Source organism: Nannospalax galili, unplaced genomic scaffold (assembly GCF_000622305.1).
Source record: "Nannospalax galili isolate Female #2095 unplaced genomic scaffold, S.galili_v1.0 scaffold589, whole genome shotgun sequence".
Lineage (NCBI taxonomy): Eukaryota > Metazoa > Chordata > Mammalia > Rodentia > Spalacidae > Nannospalax > Nannospalax galili.
Genome location: NW_008360324.1, coordinates 1,981,851 through 2,004,557, shown reverse-complemented (window position 1 = coordinate 2,004,557; position 22,707 = coordinate 1,981,851). Strand labels below are relative to the sequence as shown.

General features: G+C 52.2%; 2 protein-coding genes across 4 annotated transcripts; both read left to right on the top strand.

Annotated features, from left to right (window-relative positions):
- Positions 1–980: 980 nt before the first annotated feature.
- On the top strand, positions 981–5,398 carry Gpr162 (G protein-coupled receptor 162). Of its 2 annotated transcripts, none has more exons than XM_008825381.3 (4): positions 981–2,784; positions 3,436–3,625; positions 4,204–4,361; positions 4,598–5,025. In XM_008825381.3, exons 1-4 carry the CDS (start codon positions 1,918–1,920, stop codon positions 4,862–4,864), a joined length of 1,482 nt encoding a protein of 493 aa, XP_008823603.1. In that variant the 5' UTR covers positions 981–1,917; the 3' UTR covers positions 4,865–5,025. The 2 variants fall into 2 exon arrangements, with proteins under 2 accessions (XP_008823603.1, XP_008823602.1); XM_008825380.3 differs by having other exon boundaries at positions 998–2,784; positions 4,630–5,398.
- A 918-nt stretch (positions 5,399–6,316) lies between these two features.
- P3h3 (prolyl 3-hydroxylase 3) lies at positions 6,317–21,906 on the top strand. Of its 2 annotated transcripts, none has more exons than XM_008825379.2 (15): positions 6,317–6,924; positions 7,901–8,053; positions 8,358–8,556; positions 8,645–8,776; positions 9,428–9,564; positions 10,035–10,124; positions 12,481–12,533; positions 12,629–12,696; positions 12,848–12,972; positions 17,724–17,825; positions 18,134–18,284; positions 18,463–18,580; positions 18,695–18,770; positions 21,112–21,252; positions 21,381–21,906. In XM_008825379.2, exons 1-15 carry the CDS (start codon positions 6,433–6,435, stop codon positions 21,546–21,548), a joined length of 2,205 nt encoding a protein of 734 aa, XP_008823601.1. In that variant the 5' UTR covers positions 6,317–6,432; the 3' UTR covers positions 21,549–21,906. The 2 variants fall into 2 exon arrangements, with proteins under 2 accessions (XP_008823601.1, XP_029415640.1); XM_029559780.1 differs by having other exon boundaries at positions 6,381–6,924; positions 9,485–9,564.
- The last annotated feature ends 801 nt before the right edge of the window (positions 21,907–22,707 follow it).

Below are 22,707 nucleotides of genomic sequence, written 5' to 3'. Positions count from 1 at the left end.
CCAACCCCCGCCAGCTGCCTCCGCTCCCCTCCGGCCCGCCCCTCCTCCCCAGCCACCTGCTGTCTCTGCCCAGGAGAAGGTAGTGGGTGACAGGAGGGAGGAGCCGCCTGACCTTATCCCTTCAACCGCGAAGGGCGAGGGACCCCGGTCGGCCAGGAAGCCCCCTGCATCCCCGCTCCCCTCCTGTGATCTCTCTCTGTCCTTCACCCCCATTTCTCCGTCCTTCATATCTTCCTTCTTCCCTCCCTCTCTGACTCTCCGTCTCTTTCCTCCTGAGCCCACTAGTCGGGAGTGGGGGTGTAGGGGGGTGGGGTGTGGTGGGAAGGGATCCTAAGGCCTTAGGGGGGATAGTAGGGGGCCTCCCAACCATTCCCTACACCTCCCTCTGGCTGCCCATTGCCATGGCAACTAGGGTGTACTGGGCTGGGTGGGATACAAATGTGGGGGGATGGACCTTTTGGAGGAAAGCAAGGGGTCTAAGGTTCTTCCGCAGGAATTAGGCAGTGGCACAGCTGCACCCCACTTTTACCCCATTTGCCCCAGAGCCTTTATGCGGGTCCTTACAGCCTCTACTCCATTCGGTGTCTCACCTGATTCCCTCTCAGCCCCCTCCTAGGACTCACTGAACTGTGTCACTAAGATCAGACAGCCAGGTCTCTCCTTGCTCCCTGAGCAAAGGGAAACTGAGATTCTGGGCCAGGAGAGGAGGTTCAAGGTCTAGTGAGGACAGGCACCTTATTGAATGTCGGGCTTTTCTTCCCAGGCTCTCTGTCTCCCTGCTCCCTACCTCCATCATCCCCCACCCTCCCAGCCCCCTCCCTCCAAGATCTCTCCAGGGCTTCTGAGCTTTTTCTTCTATTTTCAGATACTACCACTTTGCCCCCTCTTTCTCTTCTGCTCAAACTCTCCTCCTTCTCTTTGGTTCCCCCTCTTTCCATTTCTGGATGCTTCTGATGTCAGTGGTTTCCCCCGCCTTCACGTTCCCGAGGCCCCCCCCTCTCTGATTTTCCCCTTCCTTGGGTAGTTGGAGAAGGGAATTCAGGCTCAGAGAAGTGAGCTGAGCTACAACAAGATTGCTGGGTCTGGGGCGCCTGCTTTACTGTGAGCCCCCAAGAAGAAACACATCACCCGTCTCCCATCAGCAACTCTGAAGAGAGATTTGGGAACATGAAGACTGGGGTGGATGAGTCTGAACAGGGGCTGTTATAAGAAGGAATCTGGGAATTCCGGAGGGGTCAGAGGAGAAAGGGCTGAAAAGATGGGAGACAGGGAGCTAAGGCTACCTTTTTTCCTGGTAGTCTGGAAACATGAGAGAACATCTGTGTGGGTAAGTGACCACCTGAATTGAGGCAGGAGAATGCTTTGAATGACTCCAGTGACCCTTGGCACTCGATCATCTGTATGGTTTGAAGGGCAAGGGAGCACAAACAGTGAGGGTACAGCAAAGTCCTGACTCCCCCCACCCCATCTCATATTCCTTTACAGCTTGTCCAGGTGACTGAGCCCCACACCCAAACCTCTTGGGGCATCCAGAAGATTCCCTGACTGGTCAGAATCAGAGGGAAAAGACCTGCAAGTCCCAGCATGGGAATCAGAGCTTCCCAGCCAGCCTCTTAGCTGGGAAAGCAGCCAGCTTGCCTCCCCCATCAATTACAGAGATAATTAAGAAAGGGCCCCACCCAACATGGAGACTGAGGACCACCTCTGCTGATTCTCTGCCTTCTCCCCTGCCCTGCCCACCTAGCCTTAGCTGGGTCAGTCATGCCATGCTGAACAGTAGTGGGGACCTGGAGTCAGCTTGTCTGACTACAGGGCAAGGATTGTGGGCATCATGAGGGTGTGTGTGAGTGGGGCTCCTGGGTGAGACCTAGCCCCCGCCCCCAGGAGTTCAAGGGGGTGGGGGGATCTGAGGATAGGATGGCTCGGGGCGGGGTGGGGGCAGAGGAAGCCTCCCTACGCTCAAACGCGTTGTCCTGGCTGGCCTGTGGGCTCCTGGCCCTGCTGGCCAATGCCTGGATCATCCTCAGCATCTCAGCCAAACAGCAGAAGCACAAGCCACTGGAGTTGCTGCTCTGCTTCCTAGCGGGCACACATATACTCATGGCAGCTGTGCCCCTCACCACCTTTGCTGTGGTGCAGCTGAGACGCCAGGCTTCATCCGACTATGACTGGAATGAGAGCATCTGCAAAGTCTTTGTGTCCACCTACTATACACTGGCCCTGGCCACCTGCTTCACGGTTGCCTCGCTCTCCTACCACCGCATGTGGATGGTGCGTTGGCCTGTCAACTACCGCCTCAGCAACGCTAAGAAGCAGGCGCTCCATGCCGTCATGGGTATCTGGATGGTCAGCTTCATCCTTTCCACACTGCCGTCCATTGGCTGGCACAACAACGGGGAGCGCTACTATGCCCGAGGCTGCCAGTTCATAGTCTCCAAGATTGGCCTTGGCTTTGGTGTCTGCTTCAGCCTCTTGTTACTTGGGGGCATTGTCATGGGGTTGGTCTGTGTGGCTATCACCTTCTACCAGACATTGTGGGCCCGGCCCCGGAGGGCTCGGCAGGCCCGGAGAGCAGGGGGCAGTGGAGGAACCAAAGCAGGTGGGTTGGGGGGCTTGGGTACCCGGCCAGCTTTTGAGGTGCCAGCCATTGTAGTGGAGGATACTCGAGGGAAGCGGCGGTCGTCACTGGATGGTTCTGAGTCTGCCAAGACATCCCTGCAGGTCACCAACTTGGTCAGCGCCATCGTCTTTCTCTATGACTCACTCACAGGAGTGCCCATCTTGGTGAGATTGGGGTCCTCCACCTGTTCTTAATATCCAGGTCCCAGGATCAACAGCATCTGCCATCCAATTCCATCAGTCATACAGCAGCTTTTTTCATCGTGTTTCCTTCAGTTGCATCATCCACCTTCCTCCCCCATGTCTGTCCCCTGACATTTGTGAGTCCCTGTCTCCATCATCCATCTTCTAGCTCCCACTACCCAACCCCCCGGCTCCATCATCCATTCTTCAGTTTCCACCATTCAACTCTGTCATCCATCCTTCAGATCCACTTCCTACCCTCTAGCTCCATCCTCCATCCTTCCCCTGCACTGTTCAACCTGTCACCCAGCAGCTGCCCAGAGTCATTCTTCATTCCCTAATTCCCTCTGGAGATTACAGTCTCTGAGCATCCCTGAGTGGAAATCTCAGGGCTCATCCCACCACCCTGTCTAGACCTTATTCCTGGGTTTCTCTATCTTCACATTTCCTGCAGTCCCTCCCTTCCTCCCTCTGTCCCAACTTCAGGGCACTTTCTGATCTTCCTCAGTCCCTTCTCTGTTCACCCCACCTTTATCTCTTGCCCACTCACTGCATTAGGGATGGATGTCAGGCTCATAAGGGGGGGGGGCTGGGCTCTCAACCCTGACCCTACTATTCCTTATCCCCTGCCAGGTGGTGAGCTTCTTCTCCCTGAAGTCTGACTCAGCTCCACCATGGATGGTGCTGGCTGTGCTATGGTGCTCCATGGCACAAACGCTGCTGTTGCCCTCCTTCATCTGGTCCTGTGAGCGCTACCGTGCGGACGTGCGCACAGTGTGGGAGCAGTGTGTGGCTATCATGTCGGAGGACGAAGGCGAAGATGGTCAGAGGAGGGACTGGGCCTTTTCTTTCCTGGACAGCTAGCTATCCCTTCTCTGTTCTGCCCTTTCATCAGCCCCCTTTCTCCTTGAGGAGATGGGCTGCCCTGGAGTGCCCCCTGCTGGACTGAGCTGGAGCTACCTCCAGGCTCCCCATAGCCTGATCATGCACTCAGCTATCCAGGCCCTGCTTCCTTCGGCACTGAGGACTCCCTTTCCTTGGCCTCTGCTCCTCTCTAGAAGCCTACATTGTCCATCTTGACCCATGCCAAACAGAGTGCCAGAGAGAGCCCCCAGTCCTAATGCAGAAGGCGGCTGTGGCATGAAGGGGAAGCTAAGCTTCCTAGGAGAGATTCCCTGCTGTTGGGACAATTCTTAGAGAAGGGCAGGTAATTTTGATAAATAGGTGTCTGTGTATGAAGGACCAGGGATTCAGTGAATGCAGCAATGCTAACCATTCCCTTGAACCACTTGGAACTTGGAGACTAATGGAGACCAAAGGGTTCTCCTGGACCTTAGGAAGGGGATGAGGAAAGGATGAGTGTTCTCTGCCTGTAACCGCTCTGTTCCCTTTCTCTTCTAGATGGGGCCTGTGATGACTATACAGACAGCCGGGTGTGTAAAATTCGTTTTGATGCTAATGGGGCCACAGGACCAGGGGCTCGGGACCCCACCCAGGTGAAGTTGCTGCCCGGACGGCACATGCTCTTTCCTCCCCTTGAGAGAGTACACTACTTACAGGTATGGGACTGGATGATCCACCCAACTCTGGTCCCCTGCACCGCTACCCCATAGCCTTGGCCTACAGGGTACCCTAAGGGGCAGGTGAAGGAAAGGCCTGGGAAGAAAGGCTTCCTCAGATCTCTCAGAACCAGGTTTGCCTACTGGAGTAAATGTTTGGGAGAAATTGAAGAGCGTGAAGCCATCTTGCAGAGGCCCCACTTCGGTTTCTGCCTCCTCTACCTTTGTCTCTGCAGCACCTCCAGGTCTCCCCTGCTCCTCTTCCCAGGTCCCTTTGTCCCGTCGATTGTCCCATGATGAGACCAACATCTTTTCTACTCCTCGGGCACCAGGCTCCTTCCTGCACAAGTGGTCATCCTCTGATGACATCCGGGTCCTCCCAGCCCAGAGTCGGGCCCTTGGGGGCCCTCCTGAGTATCTGGGACAAAGACACAGGCTGGAGGACGAGGAGGATGAGGAAGAGGCTGAAGGAGGGGGACTGGCCAGCCTTCGCCAGTTCCTAGAAAGTGGGGTTCTGGGGTCAGGCGGGGGACCCCCACGAGGTCCTGGTTTCTTCCGGGAGGAGATCACCACCTTCATTGATGAGACACCTCTTCCTTCTCCGACTGCCTCACCAGGACCCTCTCCTCGTAGGCCCAGGCCACTGGGTCTCTCACCTCGTCGACTCTCCCTTGGGTCTCCTGAGAGCAGAGCTGTTGGACTTCCTTTGGGGCTAAGTGCAGGGAGACGCTGTTCCCTGACAGGGAGTGAGGGGAGTGCAAGGGCTTGGGGAAGACCTTGGGGCCCAAGCAACCCCATCTTCCCCCAGCTGACCCTGTGAACCTACATGGGCCTGGTGGATTCAGAGGAGGGGGCATGGGTGAGTACACTTCATTCTGGCCCTGAGCCTACGGCAGCTGCCTTCAGACTCCAGGAAGATGGGCGCTAGATCTGGGCTGTGGAGCCCTTGCTCTCTCCCATCCAAGTGACCAGACACTTTACTCATCTTCCATCACCCCTTGCAAAATGTATTAAAGGTTGAAGTGTTGCCATGGAAACCTTGGTGCCCAGTGTCTGTGGCGTCAAAGGGCAGAAGCTTGGGGATGGGAGAATGGCTCATAAAAAACAAACTGGAGGGGCTGGAGAGATGGCTCAGCGGTTAAGAGCACTGACTGATCTTGCAGAGGACCCGGGTTCGATTCCCAGCACCCACATGGCCTCTGTGAACCATCCTTAACTTCAGTTCCAGGGGAAACTGAAGCCCTCTTCTAACCTCCGAAGCACTGCACGACATGGGTACACTCACATGTGTGCATTCACATGCAGGCAATACACTCATACACATAAATTTAAAAAGAAAAAGAAAAAACTGGAGAAGGGGCAGTAGAAAGAGGTACAGAAAGAGACATAGAGACATCACAGACCAACATGCAGACAGAGAAGAGACAGGCTTATGAGTCAGCATATGGCTCATGGAGAAACACTCTTTGTTCAGATTCCTAAAGGTTTTAGAGCATAGTTCTATTCCCAATGCTCAATTCCCCCAAATGCTGCGTCCAGGTGGTCACTTCCTGGGTAGTAAAAGGTTAGGACCAGAATTGGTGTCCCAGGCCTGGAGTTACCCTTCATAGTGCATTGCCAAGTTCTTTCTCCAAAACGGTGGGTTAACAGATGACCTTGAGTAGGTGAGTGTGGGAGGGGTCCACACTCCTTTTCCAGGACCCAAGGATGGAAGGGAACCAAGTCCCAGTTACCCCACACCACAGTCCACAGGGGCTGGTGCCACCAGTCCTCCATGGAGGCTCCAGGCTCTAGTGCTCCCCATTTTACCTTCTTTTCTCCATTTTCCCTTTCTTGCCTAGACTAGACACACTGGAATTCTGCTTCAGTCTCTCCCTCTGACTCCTCTCTTGTTCTTCTACTTTGGTTTCCCCTGCGGTAGGGCCCATGTCCAGTAGGTTTCTTTTCCTTCACTCATTCCCTCTCTCTTCCTCTCCCTCCTCCTCCACCCCCCCGTCATCCCCCCTCCCCCGCTTTCCTCTCCCTCCCTCCTGGCTCCCCCAGTTCCCTTCGGCAGCGGGGCTCTGGCACTATGTTCCGGCTCCTCCGGTTGCTGCTGCTGCTGCTGCTGCCTCCCCCGGGGTCCCCCGAGCCCTCCGAGCCCCCGGGCCTGGCCCCGCGGTCTCCGGGGGCGCCTCCCCAAGCCCCCGACTTGCTCTACGCCGACGGGCTGCGCGCCTACGCGGCCGGGGCTTGGGCGCCCGCGGTGGCGCTGCTGCGGGAGGCGCTGCGGAGCTACGCGGCGCTGGGCCGCGTGCGGCGGGACTGCGGGGCGAGCTGTGCGGCCGAGCCCGACGCCGCGCTCCCCGCCCAGCTCCTCGGAGCCCCGCAGCCCGACTCTGGGCCTCGGGCCTGGGAGCCATTGCTCCTCCGCGCCGCGCTGCGCCGCGCCGAGTGCCTGACCCACTGCGCCGAGCGGAGGTTGGGCCCCGGGGGTGCGGCGCGGCTGCGCGTAGGGAACGCGCTCCGGGATGCCTTCCGCCGAAGGGAGCCTTACAACTACCTGCAGAGGGCCTATTACCAGGTGCGGGAGCCTGCGGGGGCCAACCTCAAGCAAAGAGGCTGCTGTACTTGGAGCTGACCAGGAGAGGGCGGGATTCGGGGTGGGGCCGTGGGGGCTTCTAAGGGACCTCTACGCACTTAAGTAGGTCCCATCGAAACGGTGGCACAGACCCGTGGAGGTCGCAGAGAGACAGCCAAAAGAGAGTGGGAGTCAAGCTGGAATGAAGGGGAGTGGGAGTGGATGGAGCAGGGAGGGCAGGGGTCCTCAGTTTTGTTTCAGTAGGGTCTCATTGAGACCTTCGTGGGGTGAACAACAGCCTCTTCCTGGGTACCAAAAGCAGAACGGGAGGGGGCAAAACCAGCCAAAGGACAGGACGTATGTATGTATGTATGTATGTATGTGTGTGTGTATGTGTGTGTTCAGGGCTGGGCGTTTGAGTGTGAGCCTTTGGGCAGAAGGGAGCTTCGGAAAGGCCGAAGGAGGGATGCAAAGCTTGGGAGGAGAGGCAAGGCTGGAGGCTGGAATCTGGGTCGGTGTCAGTGGACTGTGCCCAGCTACTGGGACGTAGCTTTTGCCCACGTGGCTTGGGGGCGGGAGGGGTTCCACACACCTCAGCTCAGGGTCCTAGAGACCTGCAGATTCTGCTAGCCGCTTAAGTCTCTCCCTACTACCCCATCTACTTCAGGCATTCATGTCCTTGTCTCGCACCGAGGCCCTGAGGCCCTCAGACCATGGCCCAAAGTTTTCAGATCTCCTTTCCTTAAGTACTAGGGTCCTGAGAATCCCAGCAATCTGGTTTCCAGGGGTTCTGCCGGTTGGGAGATAGAACAGCCCTGAATTGCCCTAAGGCTCTAGGGCAAATCCAGACTGTCTAGAGTCGAAGAGGGGTGGGGCAGGAATAGGGGGCAACGGGACACTGGACTGGTGAAGAGACAGAGATCTGCAGTCTATCTCTCCACCTTGGGGCTCTGATATTCTTATGCCTCTGGCTCCTCAGTTGAAGAAGCTGGATCAGGCAGCAGCTGCAGCACACACCTTCTTTGTAGCAAACCCAACACACCTGCAGATGCGGGAAGACATGGCTAAGTACAGAAGAATGTCTAGGGTGCGACCACAGAGCTTCCGGGACCTGGAGACGCCCCTATATTGGGTGAGCCCTTCAGTGCTGGCTGGATGCAGTCAACTCTGGCCCTGTGCAGTTTAAGCATCAGCTCTGGATACCGTTCCTCTGTGGCCCTGGATAGAGTCCCTTCCCTGATCCTTACCTTCCTCTGTTGTCACTGAACTGTGATGTTCTAACATTCGAATTCTGAGGCCTTATCTGTTCTTTCTCAAGGTGCAGGAGGACAGAGATTTCAAGCTTCAAATGAGCCCCTCACTCTTCCACCTCCCAGTCTTGTTTGGTACCCTACCATCACCAATCTTAGATGATTGAGTGCTCCCCTCCCCCACAGGTAGCCTATGACACTGGTCTGGAGCTACTGGGACATCAGCAGGCAGGGTTGGCACTGCCCAGGCTAGAGGAGGCCCTCCAGGGAAGCCTGGCCCAGATGGAACACTGCCGTGCTGACTGTGAGGGGTCTGAGGAACAGCAGGGGGCTGAAGAGGAGGAGGAGGAAGGGAGCCAGGGGGGCCTGTATGAGGCCATTGCAGGTAAGGGGCTGGGAGTATGTGCTGTAGGAGGAGATTGGTGCCAGGGGAGAAGCATGCACAGCCCATGGCTCGGGCGTATTTTCTGCAGGACACTGGATCCGGGTTCTGCAGTGCCGGCAGCGCTGTGTGACTGACATAGCTACCCGTCCTGGTCGCAGTTTCCCTGTCCCTGACTTCCTACCTGACCAGCTAAGACGGTTGCACGAGGCCTGTGCTCAGGGTCAGCTGGGGAAGAATGAACCCTGGGAGTGAAGATTTGTCTCTACTGGCATCCTGAGCCTCATCTTCCTATCTTTACCATCCATCTCTACATAGATAGTTTCACTGTCAGGGCCTTTAGGGATCATCACTTCTGGACGGTGCCCTTTGGTACCGTTGTGAAAAGCTCAGATGGGTCTCCTGGCTCCTTCAGCCTTTGCTGCTTCTCACCTTCCTTTGTTACCTCTTCTCTTCCTCTATTTAAGCTCTACCAGCAAAGGTATGTTTGAGTGAGGTTTTTTAAAAAATATTTTATTTTTTATGTGTATGAGTGTATTGCCTGCATGTATGTAAGTGCACCTGTGTAATGCAATGCCTATGGAAGTCAGAAGTGGGTGTTGGATCCTTTGGAACTTAGTTGTTAGTTGCCATGTGGGTGCTGGGAACCGAACCCAGGTCCTCTGCAAGAACAGCCAGTGCTATTACCCACTGAGCCACATCTCTAGCCCCATTGAGTGAGCTTTTGAAAGAAGTTCAGGATGGGCACATCTCCCAGACAGGGTAGAGGCTAGGAGGGGTTCTTAAAGTTGGTGATCTTGGGAGACGAACTTCAGCTTTCTTTGTCCTCTGCCTTCTTTGTTTCTGCCCCCATCCCACCTTCCTCCATCTCCAGTTGGGAATCTGTCACAGGCCATGGAAAATGTCCTGAGTGTCCTGCTCTTCTACCCAGAGGATGAAGCTGCCAAAAAGGCTCTGAACCGGTACCAAGCCCAGTTTGGAGAGCCAAGACCCAACCTAGGACCAAGAGAGGTAACCCTTCCCTCATTAGTAGGTAGGCCTGGATCAAACATTTATACTTGAGAAGTGGTCTGGATTCCACCTTCCATTCTGGCTTCTTACCCAAGCTCTCTAGCCACCAAAGGGATGCCCAAGTCCAGCATCTGATTTCTGACTTAGCTCCCTGCCCCCATATATCTGACATGTGTGCATGGGAGACCACCCACCCCCTGCCAGCCCCATTCTCTTCCCTTAATCTCATGTCTGCCTGCTGTGTACACACACACACACACACATGCACACAGCGCACAGGCACTTTCACATTCCTCCCTTCCTTTGAGCTCAGATACTCTGAACATTGAGCCATCGAAGCAACAGATTTGGATTTGGTGATGAATTTTAGGAGCTTAGATGTATCCCATAGACTCCGGAGCTGCCTTACTCTCTCCAACCTTCCTTTCCCTTCTCCTTGTCTCTACTTTCTCTGTTTCTGTCACGCTCAGGACATCCAACACTTCATCCTTCTATCCCTGGGGGAGAAGAGGCAGCTCTATTATGCCATGGAACACCTGGGCACCAGCTTCAAGGACCCAGTAAGTAGTTGTGGTCCAGAGGGAAGAGCAGTAATGCTGGATATTCATAAATCACTGCAGTCTTCAAGAGCGTCCCACTTGCCCATAGACCTGGAGGCTTAGAAAAGTCTAACATCCCAGTTTCCCAAGGACAGGGTCAATGAGCCTGTAGTTAAAGGTGGCTATGGAATCATGTGTCAACACATCAGTCTCTCTGCCACAAACACCCTCTGGCTGTCGTTTGCCTTTGTCAAGAACTGAAAGCATCATTACTGATGCTTCCATTACCCTATTACCCTTCTTGTAGTTATGAGGACCAAGCACAGTGTCAACGTCATGAGGCTGGTACTTAACATAAAGTAAAAGTTCTCCCTGTAGCCCCAGCTGCTCTGGAACTTGCTTTGTAGACCAGGCTGGCCTCAATTTCACAGAGAGCTAAAAGTATTTTTTTTTAATATATTAGCCAGGTGTGGCAGCATATGCCTTTAATCCTAGCATGCAGGAGGCAGTGGCAAATGGATCTCTGTGAGATCGAGGCCAGCCTGGTTTACCTAACAAGTTCCAGGCCAGCTGGGCCTATGGGAGACCCTGTCTCAAAAAACAAACAAAAAAAATTTTTATAGAGATTTATTTATGTTGGGTTGGAGAAATAGCTCAGTGGCTAATAGCCCTGGCTGCTTTTGCAGAGGACCTGTGTTCAGTTCCCCACACCCACATGGCAGGCTAACAACCATCTGTAACTCCAGTTCCAGGGGAATCTGATACCCTCTTCTGGCTTCTGTGGATATTACATGCTCCAGAGCAATTACATACATGCAAACAATACATTCATACACATAGCATAAAAACAAATTTACAAATTTTAGCTATTTAGTTTTATTATATGTGTAGAAGTGTTTTGCCTACATATATGTCTGTGCACCACATGCATGCAGTACCTACAGAGGCCAGAAGAGGGTGTCAGATTCCCTGGAACTGGAGTTATGGATGATTGTGAACCACCAAGTGGGTGCTGGCAATCCAGGTCCGCTGCAAGAACAGCAAGTACTCTTAACTGCTGAGCCATCTCTCCAGCCCCAAAGCAATAGTCTTCTATTGACTTTTTTTTTGGTCTTTTGAGACAGGGTCTCCCTGTAGCCCTAGGTATCCTGGAACTCACTATGTAGACCAAGCTGGCCTTGAACTCACAGAGATCTGCCTGCCTCTGCCTCCTGAGTGCTGTGATTAAAGGCATGCGCCACCACCCCTGGCTCTATTGACTTTTTAAGGGCTAGGTGATGAGTGCTTGCTTAGCACACATAAAGGCTCAGAGTTCTATCCCCAGCACTGTAAAAAGGAAAAAAAAAAAGGGGGCTGGAGAGATGACTCAGCAGTTAAGAGCAGTGACTGCTCTTACAGAGGACCTGGGTTTGATTCCCAGCACCCACATGACACCCACAACTGTCCATAACTACAATTCCAGGGGAATCCAATACCCTCTCTGAGGCATTGCACAACACAAGTATACTTACATACATGCAGGCAATACACTCATACACATAAAATAAAAATAAATGTGAAAACAGAGAAGAAGAAGGAAAAAGACATTTTGGATCAGATGGTTCTTTGCTGGAGGAGGGAACTGGGATGTTCTGTGCATTGTTGGATAGACGTTCATTAGCTTCCCTGGCCTCTTCTCAGTCGATAGCACATTGACAGCCCAAGTCATGAAATCAATAATGTTTCTAGACATTTGCTTAATGTTCCCTGGAGGGCCAAATCACCCTTGCTGAGAACTGCTGGATAAAAGTGGGGCTGGGCATGGTGGCACAAACCTTTAATCCCAGCACTCAAGAGACAGGCAGATCTCTTTAAGGTGGAGGCCACCTTGGTCTACATAGGGAGTTCCAGGCCAAGTGGTGCTACAGGAAGACCCTGTCTCGGAAAAAAAAAAACCAAACCAAAACAAAACAAAACAAAAAACAGGTCTGTGAAGCTAGTTTTAAACCCTACTTTTAAACCCTACTCTGCCACTTACAAGCTGAGTAGAACTGACCACGTTACTTTCTTTCTATATCTTAGGACCCTCAACTGAAAAATGAGCTCATTACAGCTCTCTGTCCATTAGATATTATGAATGTTAAACCATAACTTTCATTTGCAAGTATAAAGCTCTTAGAACATCACCTGGCAAACAGTAAGTGCTATGAAAGTTATTTATTACAGAGTTTGGTCTAGAGCCCAGGGTATTAGACTAGTGTAGGTGAGTAGCCCAGGCTTTTCCTCCTATGCCTTCCCCTCTGGAAGCAGGAGGACCTTCATGTGGGCCTTCTGATTCTGATATCAGAGCTCCCAGGTACTGGATATGGTGAGTGATGGCACTGTTCTTGACTTACAGGATTCCTGGACCCCAACCGCTTTAATCCCTGAGGCACTGAGAGAGAAGCTCAGGTAGGGCATGCCCTGTGGTGGGGGCCACCTGGGCTCGATTGGGAGGTGAGGGAATGGGTCTAGACTGTCTGCTGAGTATGTCTCTCCCCCCCGAGAGAGGATCAAGAAAAGAGGCCTTGGGATCATGAGCCTCCACAGCCAAAGCCCTTGACCTACTGGAAGGGTAAGTTCCTTGGTAGGATGTGCCGGGGTAGGGAAGAAAGAAAGGCAGGATTGAGGGATGTCAGGAAGCAGAAGCCTGAAGGCCTGGAAACTGTCAGTTACTGCCCCTCAGGTAAGCTTTAGTGAACTTTGCCCTGTCCCTTCCCCTGCAGATGTCCTCCTCTTGGAAGGTGTGACCCTCACCCAGGATGCCCAGCAGCTGAATGGATCGGAGCGAGCTGTATTGGATGGGCTGCTCACCCCAGCCGAGTGTGGGATGCTGCTGCAGCTGGCCAAGGTAGGATGGCCTGCAGTTCAGCCACTTGGTTAGAGACCTTCAGGTTTAGCTGGCTGCTCTTGTGCTCTTAGCCTGAGTCTGTTCTGCCTGTCCTGAATCTCTCCTGAAGTTCATGTTTGCTGCTGTATCTCAGCTGTGGAAAAGTTCACTTTCCTCTTAATTTAGCTGATATAGGGTGGATGTTCTTGTTTGAGACAGGGTCTTGCTATATTGCCCAGGCTACCCTTAAACTCAGGATCACGCTTGGCTAGGGTAGATGTGCTTTACAAAGGATTTTGTTAGAAGTTGACAGGAAGAAAAGAGAAATGTAAGAGCAGGGGCTGGAGAGATGGCTCAGTGGTTAAGAGCACTGGCTGTTCTTGCAGAAGGTCTGAGTTCAAATCCTAGCACCCACATGGTGGCTAACAACCATCCATAACTCCAGTTCCAGGGAATCTGACACCTTCTTCTGTCCTCCTTGGGCATTGCACAATATGGGTGCACATGCATACATGCAAACAATCCATGCATACACATAAGATTAAAAAAAAGATAGGCCCGGCGTGGTGGTGCATGCTTTTAATCCCAGCACTCGAGAGACAGAGGCAGGTAGATCTCTGAGAGATCAAGGCCAACCTGGTCTACCTGGCCAACTGGGGCTACAGGAAGACCCCATCTCAAAAAGACCAAAAGAGCCAGCGTGGTGGCGCACACCTTTAATCCCAGCGCTCGGGAGGCAGAGACAGGCGGATCGTTGTGAGTTCAAGGCCAGCCTGGTCTACATAGTGAATTCAGGTCAGCTGGGACTTCAGGGAGACCCTGTCTCAAAAAAAAACAAAAAACAAAAAACAAACAAAAAAGACCAAAAGATAATAAAATAATAAAATAAAGCAAAAAAATAAAAATACAAGCACATAAAAATGGATGGGAGTGTGTGGAATGATTCTTTGGTTACCTCAGAGTTCAGAGAGCATCCAAGGCTTCTTTTTCCAGCCACTGCATCCTCTCCTAGTTTGGGTTCAATGGCCCATGCTCACATGTGGAGTCTGCCATTTTAAAAAAATTATTTCTTTATTTCAACCCCAGCTGGCCTGGAACTCATTATGTAGACCAAGCTGACCTCAGGTCTCACAGAGCTCTGCCTCCCAAGTACCAAGTACTGGATTAAAGGTATGCACCACCACCTCTGACTGCATCTGCCTATTTATGATACTTAGTCCTCATTCCAGACTTACATTCATTAAATGTGCACTCTGTGGACTAGAGTGCTGTCTGTGAACTAGAACTCCAGGAGGAGGTAGATGGGCACAGACTCTGCCCTTTAGAGTCATATATAATTCTTTGTACATGTATGTAAGTGCCCCCATGTCGTGCAGTGCCCATGCAGGTCAGAAGAAGGTGTCGGATCCCCTGGAACTGGAGTTACAGAGTTGTTAACCACCATGTGGGTGCTGGGAATCAAACCCAGGTCCTCTGCAAGAGCATCCAGTGCTCTTAACTGCTGAGCCATCTCTCCAGCCCCCTTACGTCATTTTTAACCATGTGCTACAGTCCCAGATACTGGGAAGGTAAAGCAGGAGAACTGTTTGAGCTCAGGAGTTTGAGGCCAGCCTGGGTGACCTAAGGAGACTCCATCTCACGGGAGAAAAAGGAGGTGGAGAAGAGAAGACAAAAGGGAAGAAAGAGGAAAGTGCTTTCTGGGAACTGCAATAAAATGCAGGTTCAAAGCATAGACGGGATCCAACAGTTACCTGTGAGACTTCGGACAATTTGTTTAAATGTCTTGGAGTCAATTTCCCCATCTGTAAAGTGGGATTCATCGTAATGCTTCTGTCATCATATTGTTCTGACTAGACCATGGTGAAACCGAAGAGCTTAGGATCCTGTGACCAGTTATCAAGAGGCAGTATAGGGAAGAGGGAGAGAGCCCTGGGTGAAGACCCAGTGGCATCAGCTTCTTGGTAGATGGTGGGCAGCTGCTGCTGGATTTAAGAGGCTTGCTTCCCAGTTTGTGTGGACTATTCAAGCACAGTAATCGTGTAGGCTCAGTAGATCCCTCTAGTGGCAGTCTGTAGAATGCAATGGAGAGACCGTGAGTGAGAGACCGTGAGTGAGTCATTTAGAGTGCCCCTGCCTTAGGTCCTCTATGAATTTAAGGGAATAATGAAAGGGGAACAGAAGAGAGAGTGGTAAGAAATACTTAGGAATGAAAGGTAGACACGTTAGGGACCAAGTCTGTGGAAGATGCTGAGGAGGCAAGGATAACTCCCAAGCATCAGACCTTTCTGTTCTTTATTCTGACTCGGGACCTTTGCATTTGCTTCCCCTTTCAGATATTCAAGTGGCATCTTTGCATTATTTAGTTCCAATTTAGATGTCACTTCCTTAAGTAGCTGTGGATAGACACTCTAAGATTGTAACCCTGTTTTAATTTTCTTTGTATCACTTATTACCATCTGAATTGGTTTATCTATTTATTTGTTATCTCAAAATATAAATCCCAGGGGCTGAGGGTGTAGCTCATTTGGTAGAGTGCTTGCCTAGCATGCATAAAGTCCTGGGTTTGATCCCTAGCACTACATAAACCAGATGTAATGGCACAGACCTTTAACCTGCACGTAGAAGGCTGAGGCAGGAGGATCCAGAATTCAAGTTTGAGGTCATCCTAGGCAAACATCCCAGTAAGCAAACAAACAAATTATATACCTATACATAGGTATGGTGGCCCATGCCTTTAATCCTGGCTCTTGGGAGACAGAAGCAGGCAGAGCTCTGTGATATTGAGGCTAGCCTGGTCTACATAGTGAATTCCAGGCTAGCTGAGACTACAGGGAGACCCTGTCTCAAAAAACAAAACAAAAATCCAAACGAAAACTCTATGTTTGGAATATAGCTTAGTGATGGAGATTGCTTAGCATGGGTAAGCCCCTAGGTTTGATCCCAGTGCTGTACAAAGGGTAAACACAAGAGGAGGAGAAGGAGGAAGAGGAAGGGGAGGAAACTATTTGGTTTGGGTGAAGAGGTGCACTCTCAGGGATGAGATTTGTATGTTGGAGTAGTTAGGTAGTGACACTTATTCTGAGATTCAACAGATAGACAGAAAAAAATGGCTGTCAGCTGGGCATAGTGGCTCATTCCTACAATCCCAGCACTTGGGAAGTTGAGGTAGGAAGAGAGCCACAAATTTGAGGCCAGTCTATGCTACATAATGATTTCTAGGCCAGCCTTAGCTACAGAATGAGACCCCAGGGACTGGAGAGACGGCTTAGTGGTTAAGAGCACTGGTTGCTCTTGCAGAGGACCCAGGTTTGGTTCCCAGCACCCACATGGTGATGAACAATCATCCATAACTCCAGTTCCAGGGAATCCGAGGCCCTCTTCTGACCTCTGAGGGCATTGCACAATACGGGTGCACTTACATACATGCAGGCAATACACTCATACACATAAAATAAAAACAATAAATAGAATTTTTTTTTAAAGAACTGGCTCAAAAGAAAAAAGAAATCCCAGATGTACACATCCAAATACACTTAGACCCACAGGTGATGTGAGTCTTGTGGAGGCCGCTGGGTAACTGAGATCCAGCATTAGAAGCAGTGGTGCTATGGAGCTCATAGGATCTCTAAGAAAACGTCAAGTGGGAGGAGGTCAGTTCTGTCTTACCACCTCAAGTTGGCTTCTTGCCAGAACCTGGCCTGTCCCTCAGATGCAGAAAGACTCCTGTCTCCTCAGGGAAGGGTGCCTTCACTTGTCAACTTGACACATCTGGGAAGAGGGAACCTCAACTGGAGAATTTCCTCTATCAGATTGGCCAGTGGGCATGTCTATGAGGCAGTTTCTTGATTGTTGAGTGATGTAGGAAGGCCTAGCCCACTGTGGGTGTGGTGTCACCCCTGGGCAGGTGGTCCTGGGTTGTGTAAGAAAGCAGGCAGAGCTGGATGTAGTGGTGCACGCCATTAATCCCAGCACTTGGGAGGCAGAGGCAGGCAGGTCTTTGTGAGTTTGAGGCCCATCTGGTCTACATAGTGAGTTCCAGGCCAGCTGGGGCTACCCTGTCTCAAAGAATTGTTTCGCACGGGGCTCCTTTCCCTAGGGAAGGGAAAGATGTCGGCGGAGGGAAAGATGGACGGGAAGGGAAGGGAAGGGAAGGGAAGGGAAGGGAAGGGAAGGGAAGGGAAGAAAACAGGCTGAGCACAGGCCAGAGGAGCAAATCAGTAAGCAGTGTTTGTCCATAGTCTGTATTTCAGTTCCTGCCTCTAGGTTCCTTCCCTGAGCCCCTGCCCTGGCTTCTCTCCATGATGAATCAACTATTAGCTGTAAGGTGAAATAAACCCTTTCTTTCTCAAGTTGGTTTTGGCTAGTGTTTTACAGCAAGAGAAAGTAACTAGAGGTCGGGCATGGTGACACATGCCTTTAATCCTAGGAATCGGGAGGCAGAAGCAGGCAGCTCTGTGAGATTAAGGCCAACCTGGTCTACATAGTAAACTTCAGGCTAATTGGGGCTCCAGGGAGACCCTGTCTCAAAAGTGAAAAAAAAAAGAAAGAAAAAAGGTAACTAGGACACAGACCTTCCCTCAGTCTGACAGTCCAGATGACAAGGATGACTGTCAGTCTCTGGGAGAGAGCCAGAGCCCAGAAAAACGAGTCATGGGACATTATGGAAACTCCCAACATCTTCCAGACATGGAGAAAGCCTGAAGGAGAGCCTGGTAGCTCTGTGGCAGCAAGGTGAGCCAGGAGTGACTCATCATAAACCCCTTCTTATTTAGGATGCAGCTGCAGCTGGAGCCAGGTCTGGCTATCGGGGCCGTCGCTCCCCTCATAGCACCCATGAACACTTTGAGGGGCTCACAGTGCTCAAGGCTGCTCAGGTGAGAGGAGGTGCTGTGGCCTGGTCTGATGCCTAGGACTGGAGAAGAGGGGATGTGTGCAGGAGGCTGGATTCCAGGGCCTAGGCTTCTGTGGGGGCACTCCCTGGGCACCTAGACCACTGCATGGTTGGCCCATGGTTGAGAAACGATGTGTTCTGCCACCTGAAGCCCAGGGTGTTGTCATGGAGCCCCTAAGAGAAGAGTCTGGGCTGCTACACTTCAGGCCCACACAGGAGTGCAGTCTCAGAACCAAGACAGAGGCTGGGGCTAGACCACCTTCTATCACTTCTTTCTTTCCCTGCCTGCAGTTGGCCCGGGCTGGGACTGTGGGCAGGCCAGGTGCTAAGCTGCTTCTGGAGGTGAGTGAGCGAGTACGGACCTTGACCCAGGCCTACTTCTCCCCAGAACGGCCACTGCATCTTTCCTTCACCCACCTGGTGTGCCGAAGTGCCATAGAAGGTAACCCATTGTGCTTGCCCAACCTTGGCAATCCATGTGGGTTTCCATTTTTGCTCCAGAAAGCCTCCTACTGGCCAATGTGGAGGCAGGAAGTTTCTCCTGCTGTTTGCCACCCTAGGAGCTACAAGGGGCCCATGGCAGGGCCCTGATTCATTCGCCAGATCTCTTTATATCCTAGGTGAGCAAGAACAGCGCATGGACCTTAGTCACCCAGTGCACGCAGACAACTGTGTCTTGGACCCTGACACTGGGGAATGCTGGCGGGAGCCCCCAGCCTACACCTATCGAGACTACAGGTAGGGGGCCCTTCCAGGGTCAGAGAGGTGGGAACACAAAAACCATCCTTCTACAGGCCTGGATCTAAGTATGTGGAGGAGGGTCTAACTGCTTTCTGTCTTTTTCCCCCCCAGTGGACTCCTCTACCTCAATGATGATTTCCAGGGGGGTGACCTGTTCTTCACGCAGCCCAACGCCCTCACTGTCACGGTAGGGGGAGGGGCAGAGGACCAGCTGTGGGGTCAGGATTCAAAACAGATTCCCAGAGGCAAATGCAGGGAAATGGCTGGGGCTACATTAACACTGTTCCTCCTGCCTCCCTCTCCCCAGCCCTCCTGGCCACTGGGCTGTCTGTGTTCAGGGCTCCTCTGCAGAGAGGTTCCTTGAGCCCCACAGTAGATCTCTAAGTGCCCCACCCATGCCTTCAAGGTTTGCCTCACCTCCCATAGGGGGCCCAGCATAGCCAGGCGTAGGATACACATTTGAAGCCCCAGCTGTCGAGGAAGATGAGGCTGGAAGAGCACTTGAACCCAGAAGTTCAAGGCCAGCCTGGACACTGAATCAAGACACCTCAAAGAACAAAATATGGGCTTCAAGGTAGTTCAGTGGGTAATGGTGCTGCCAAACCTGAGAACCTGAGCTTAATCTCCAGGACTCAATGGTAGAAGGAGAGCACTGAGTCCCACAAGTTGTTCCCCAGCCTCCACAAGTGTGCTGTACTTTAGCACACCCCCCCAAAATAAATAAAAGTAGTGAAAATTAAAATAAAACAAAAACAAAACAAGGGTTCCTGAAGTATAGCATGCAGGGTCCCTCCAGAGCCAGATGTTCCTATTCTGGGGATCTGAGGAACTTAGCCCTTCCCTCTCACAAGGCCACCAGTGGAGCTGGCAGCACATATACAGGACCACCTGGACTAGAGTTCAGATTTTTATCTTTTTGAGATAGGGTCTCCCTGTCTCAAAGATCTGCCTGCCTCTGCCTCCCAAGTACTGGGATTAAACCACATCCAACTGCCCAGGCTGCTTTTGAACTCAGAACAGTCCTCCTGCCTTGGCCTTCTGAGTGTTGAGATTATAGGCATGCACCAACCTAACTGACTGGCCCCTTCCCTTCCATCCCCTCTTCCGTCCCCTCCTCTCCCTTCTCCTCCCCTTCCCTTCCCATTTTTGGAGACAAGGCCTCTCTATATAGCTCCGGATGGCCTGGAACTTGCTATGTAGACCAATCTGGCCTTGTACTTATAGTAGTTCTTTTGCCTCTGCAACTGGAAACGTGGAATTACAGGTGTGCTCTATCACACTTGGCTATATTTTAAAATTAAAAGTGTGTGTGTGTGTGTATGTTTTGTTGCAAATCAAGCTTCGTGCATGCTGGACAAGTGCTCTACCACTGAGCTACACTCCCAGCCCTACATTAAGAGCTATTACTTAAAAGAACTGTCTGTCTTTGCTTCACATCTGGCTGCTGGAATTCTGGGAGTACAGACATGTGCTACTGCGTCTGGCTTTTATGTAGGTTCTGGGAATCTGAACTCAGATCCTCATGCTTGCACAGCAAGCACTTTACTCAGTAAGCCATCTCCCCAGGACTATAAGAAGTAATTTTCTTTTACAGTTAGTGCATGCGTGCGTGCGTGCGTGCGTGTGTGTGTGTGTGTGTGTGTGTGTGTGCATGGAGTGGGTCTTGGAATCTTGTGCTGCTGTATGTGTGTAGAGATCAGAGGACAACTTGCAGGAGTTGATTTTCTCCTTCTACCACGTGGGTTCTGGGGAGCAATCTCAGGTTGTTGGGCTTGGTGGCAAGCACCTTTACCCTCTGAGCCACCTCTCTGGCCCTAGAAGAATGAACCAGTGCCTTGGGCCTCCAACTCTTATATATATATATAGTCTTTTTTGAGACAGGGTCTCCCTGTAGCCCCAACTATCCTAGAACTCACAAAGATCAGCCTGCCTCTGCCTCCCAAGTGCTGGGATTAAAGGCATGTGCCACCACGCCTGGCTCCAGTGCCTTATATTAATAAACATTTTAGGTGTTGTTATTCACCCATTCCCTGATCATGGAGATTTCTAGGTAAACACCTGGTCCTAAAAATGGGCAAGAGGAGGGATAGGCATGGTGGTGCACATTGGTAACCCCAGCACCAGGAGTCTGGGGTAGGAGCTCCAGGCCATCCTGTGTCACGTAGGGGTATCCTGTCTTACTCTCCAGTCACCTTCCTATGTACAATCTAGGGCTTCGTTAGGGTGGAAATACCTCAAAGGTCCTCATCTTCTTTCACCTAGTCTGCTGCTACTCTCATGCCCCAGATTGCTTCACTTCAGACTCCTGAGGTCAGACAGGAAAGGTCAGGGCACTAACTAGGGCAGGGAACCAACAAGAGACCCTCCAGAAAGCACCTGTTCCTTTGTTTTCCAGCTCAGTTTTGCATTTTCCCTTTTTGAGTTAAGGCCAGTTTCTCATTTGCCCTAAGCCAGCCCCTGAATTAGGGAGTGGGAAGTGATGGGCAGGCAAGAGAGCTGACACTCTGTCCCCCTGCCCTCACCTTCAGGCTCAGGTTCGTCCTCGCTGTGGACGCCTCGTGGCCTTCAGCTCTGGTGGAGAGAATCCCCATGGTGTATGGGCTGTGACACGGGGACGGCGTTGTGCCTTGGCACTGTGGCACACGTGGGCCCCTGAGCACAGGGAGCAGGTAAGGAGGAGCAGGAGCAGGAAGATGTGAAGGGAGGACACTGGAGGCTCACGGGAAGCTCATGGGTGGTGAGATGGGCCAGGGAATGTAGATGCAGAGGATTGAGCCAGACTCTTATCCACCTCCAGGAGTGGACAGAAGCCAAAGAGCTGCTGCAGGAGCCAGAGGAGGAAGAGGAAGAGGAGGAAGCGGAAGAAATGCTTGACAGAGACCCTTCCCCAGAACCCCCCAGCCACAAGCTTCAGCGGGTCCAAGACAAAGCTGGGAAGCCACTCCGGGTCCGAGAGGAGCTATGAGTGGCTCAGCCAGCTTCTTGGTATGGCCACACTTGACTTGTAAAAGGACCCATGAGAAGCCCCCATGTGACGTCAGAAGCAGAGCTGCAAGCTGTGTCTCTTCAGTCTTGGGGATCTACAAGGGCCATGGAGCCCTGGGCTGAGCTCACTACATAGACTCAGCCTAGTGCTCACCAGGCTCCAGAGCCAGATCTGGTCCCAGCTGAGGGACCTGCAGCCAAGGACAGACAGAGATCACTATGCCTCCCTGCAAAGACATGGCAAGAATTGGAGGCTGACTGCTTTCAGTGAGGTGGACACAGGGCGATAACCCCATCTTCTCTCCCAGCCTGTGCAATAAAGATCATGAATATCCTCAGCCAGGGCCTGGTCTGGTGTATTCCAGCTTCTGTGGCTGCCGGTGGGGTTGGCTAGGGCTGGCCTGGGAGGAGACAGGTATCTTTGGGCCTCCTGGAGGTGGAGCCATAAGTGCCTGTGATTTGTCAGGGAAATCTCAGCCACCTGCTCCTTCATGCAAATAGACCCGTGTGCCCCATCACCACACCACAGCTGCTCCTTGGGCCTCCAACTCTAAGCCCTGGCTTCCCTCCCTGAGCATGGCTGAGAGAGGGTAGTCTGATCCCTCTGACTCTTTCACAATCTTAGTAGGACCCCAGGAATCGTGGAACTAGCAGAGAGACAGACCCCAGCCTGGGAGCCAGGGACAGGGTTCCATTCCCTTTCTAGTTCTTTCTCTGCATGAATGCCCAGCTTCCCCCTGGATCCCCTGTACTCTCCTCCAACCAGGATGAAGCCTAGGGGCAGCTGGTTGGGGTTTGTTGAGAAGGATTATCCAGTTCAGTCCCTTCTAATCTGGGCTCCTGCCTGTACCCTCCCACCCAGATTCACAGCCCTCTTCCCCCACAGCCCTCAGTGAGGGAACATAGTTTGGGGTGTTGACAACGGGGTCATCTATCACCCTTATGTCCTGGCTTCTGGCCTGCTTGCTGAGCAGAACTTTACTGCCAAGATCATGATCACAAGTGGGGCCAGGGCCCGGGGGCCACTGGTGCTGGGGCTGCTCCTGTTCTGTTCTACTCCCCAAACCCAACCAATCAATAATCCTCACAGCTTTGCTCTGATCCACGGCCTGATGCTCTTATCTCTTCCTGCACCCTGA